At 59.2% G+C, this 3,451-nt stretch overlaps 1 protein-coding gene across 1 annotated transcript; it reads left to right on the top strand.

Moving 5' to 3' along the window:
* Nucleotides 1-339: 339 nt before the first annotated feature.
* On the top strand, nt 340-3,439 carry DACRYDRAFT_108348 (PGAP1-domain-containing protein; the record flags this gene model as incomplete). Its single annotated transcript, XM_040768636.1, has 4 exons — nt 340-930; nt 981-1,668; nt 1,734-2,523; nt 2,572-3,439. 4 exons carry the CDS (start codon nt 340-342, stop codon nt 3,437-3,439), a joined length of 2,937 nt encoding a protein of 978 aa, XP_040627912.1.
* Between the last annotated feature and the right edge of the window lie 12 nt (nt 3,440-3,451).

Raw genomic sequence — 3,451 nt, forward strand, 5'->3', positions numbered from 1 at the left:
GGGAGGGGAGGGAGGGAGGGACGTACTGGTTGAGCGACGAAGGAGGGGGAAGTGTTGTATGCATTGTGTGGGTTGCATAGTGGGGTGAGGTGGGGTGAGGTGAGGTGATGAATGAATGAATCCCCTGTTGACTATGAATTGTCGATTACAGTCTACTCATCACAATGATGCCACACCACACGGAGATAAGCGAGTGAATCGATAACACGTGCTCACATCCCTCTCTCTCTCATGCTACTCATCTCCCTCATCATACTCCTCACTCTTCCCCTCCTAATCCCTCAATTCACTCAACCATGGCAACTCTCTCAAAAGGCACAAGGATGTGCAATGTCTTGGATGTCTCCTTCTTACCATCTTGTACACTTAAATACAACCCATTCGAAGTACAGGTTATGGCTATATAGAGAAGTAGGATGGGATGCTGATGTCGTACGTCCCCTCACTGCCTCCCCCACCCCCACTCCCACTCACTCGCTAACGCTCGCTCGTCAGCCTACAGGCCATCCCGTCCTCTTCCTCCCAGGCAACGCAGGCTCATTCAAACAATCCCGCTCCATAGCCTCCTCCTCCACACGTCAATACTTCCTTTCCCCCTTCACGCGCTCCCCCCACTTCCCCTCTTCCTCGAAACAGCTGGACGTCTACGCCCTAGACACTGCAGAAGAACTGAGCGCATTTTCTGCTTCTCTCTTGCGTGCGCAAGCGGAGTACGCAGCGCACGCTGTCCGATACCTGTCAGCCAAACATGGGACCGACGTGTTCCTCGTAGCCCATTCCATGGGAGGGATCGTCGCCCGTCTCCTGCTTCCCCAGGTCCCAGGTCTGGTAAAGACAGTCATAGCCCTGTCAACGCCGCACGTCTTCCCTCCGCTGCCGATATCCCGCGCTCTGGAACAGCTCTACGCCCCGCGGCCATTACCGAGTGACGTCCTCTTCTTAACCCTGTGTGGAGGGACACAAGACCTAGAGTTCCCAAGCGAGCTCTGCGCTTCCTGGCCCCCCCTCCCTCCCCCGCTTCCCCAAAACCCGGCCTAGCCCTCACACAATACCCGACCTCAACCCCCCTCCTCTGGACAGGAATAGGACACAAAGAGATCGTCTGGTGTCATCAGCTTAGGTACAGGGTTGCACGGGTGTTGTTGGATTTGCAGAGCGTGGGAGGGGTGCGGGAGAGAGGGAAGGTGGTGGGGAGGTGGTTTGACGAGGAGGGGGCGGGGGAGCTAGGCGAGGGGCGGACGGGGGAGGGGGAGGTGGTGCCGGCGGTGCTTGCTGCTGAGGGTGGGGATGGGGATGATGATGATGGTGATGGTGACGGAACTGGAAAAGTCCACGGACCAGGGACGTTCACCTACTTCTACCATCTCACCCTTCCTCTCTTCCCGCACGCCTGCAGCTCAAGCTCAAGCTCAAGCTCGAGCTCGAAGTGCACCCCCCTCCTCCCATCAAGGCGACGCCTCCTCCCCTCCCCTCCCCCGGGCGAGCCCTGGCCCCGCCCAGGCTATGGCGTCGCGGAGGGGGAAGGGATGGTGTACGAAGAAATTGACCTGGGGGAGGGGGAGGAACTTGGATTTCGAGCTGGAGCTGGAGCTACCGGGGAGGGGGCGGTGAGGGTGAGGGTGAGCAGGAAATGGGATTCCCAAATTATAAGCTCTGTATCCCTCTTCCGTACGTCCCTTCTTACCCAAACCCAAACCAATCGAGACACCTTCTCACCCTTCACCCTTCTGCAGGCGCGCTATTCCCTTCCCGTATCCTTATCCCCCCTGCTGCAAAAGGAGCACAGTATCTCAACTTCCTGTTTCCTAACCTGCCGGTGCACAGTCTGCTGGTGTATACGGCACAGGTCGAGTTCGACTTCCCCAGCCCGCCAGCGTTGGGCTCGCCAGTATCGGGCTCACAAGCACTCCTCTCCTCCCCCCCGGAAGGTCATTTCTCCCCCATCCCCATCCCCTTTCAAGCCTCCCAACCCGCCTATTTCCCATCACACAAAACCGGCCCTTTCCTCCCCTCCCCCCACTCCCAGGGTTTAGAGCTCGAACTCTGCCTCCCCTCCCCCCCCTCCACGTCCTCCCCCTCCCACTCCCACTCCCCATCCCAGTACCCATCCCAGTCGCCATGGCCGACCAGCATCACCCTCCGACTCTCGGTCCCAGCTTCCCTAGCCCGCGTGCTTCCTAGGTACCGGATCCTCCTCATCTCCTGGCACGCAGCCATCTCCGCCCTCCTGGCCCTCCTCCCCCTGCTCGAGGTCCCATATCCCAAACCCACGCCCTACCCCTCCCAAACGCACTCCTTCCTTCTCTTCCTCCGCTTTTTTCCGGCTCTCGCACTCCTCCTCTGGGGAGGGGCGCTCCTCCCATTCACCAACCTTTTCCTAGGCACTCGGCTCTGGCTGGCGAGCGTTCTGACCCCTATGCTTTTGGCGACTGCTACTTTGTTGGTTGCGGTTTCGTGTGTGCTCTTGGGGGCCGTTACGAGCGTTGTTGCAGCAGTACTCTGGTTGTGGTACAGGAGCTTTCCGTAAGTCCTTCCCTATCCTTCCAGCTTAACCCTAATCCTAATTTCCAGACCCCGCCCGTCCAGAAGAACCCGCTTCCGCTCGCGAGCGTACATCTCCCTCTCCCTCTCCTTCCTCTTCCTCCTGCTCTGGTTCCTCCCAGGCCAGTTCTTGCTCTTGCTCGCTTTTTTCCTTCAGGTGTTTGTTGTCGCCCGGGCGAGGACGAGCTGCTGGTCGTCCTCTTCTGCACAACCGGACTCCAACCCCCCCAACCCCAAATCCAACCCCAAATCCAACCCCAAATCTAATCCCAACCCCAAATCCAAATCTAATTCCAAAGCCAATTCCAAAGCTAAAGCCAAAGCCAAAGCACACCTATCCCAATCCTCACACACCCTCCTACTCCTCTTCTCCCTCTTACCGCTCACAGCCCCCACAGCCATAACCTGGGCTCGCGCGCTCCCTCTCTCTCTTTCCTCCTTTTCATTCTCCTCCTTCTCTCTACCAGAAGAAAGGGACCCATTAGCAGTGCTTTGCGTCCTTCAAGCTCTTTCTGCTGCTCTCTCTCCCCCTCTCTCTCAGCCGGCCTCCGCAGGCAGCAGTATGGGCCGAACAACCCAGCCCTGGCCCTGGCCCTGGTCCTGGTCCTGGTCCTTGGCCTGGGGGTGGAGGGCGCGGAGCCGGGGACGGGGGATGATAGCTCTGCTAGGAGGAGTAGCGGGGGTAGGGTTCGTATGGGGCGGAAGGTGGGCATGGGCAGTGCAGATGGGGGTGGAGGTTGTTTTGTCCCTTGGGCTGGGGCTGGGGCTGGGGCCGGGGGAGTGGGAGGGGGAGGAGGAGTGGGAGGAAGAGTGGGAGGGGGAAGGGGACAAAGTAGAGGGAGAGGGAGGGAAGGGAAGGGAAGGGAAGGGAAGAGCGAGGGAGAGGGAGAGGAGATAGATACGCACGAGC

Source organism: Dacryopinax primogenitus, assembly GCF_000292625.1.
Source record: "Dacryopinax primogenitus strain DJM-731 SS1 chromosome Unknown DACRYscaffold_11, whole genome shotgun sequence".
Lineage (NCBI taxonomy): Eukaryota > Fungi > Basidiomycota > Dacrymycetes > Dacrymycetales > Dacrymycetaceae > Dacryopinax > Dacryopinax primogenitus.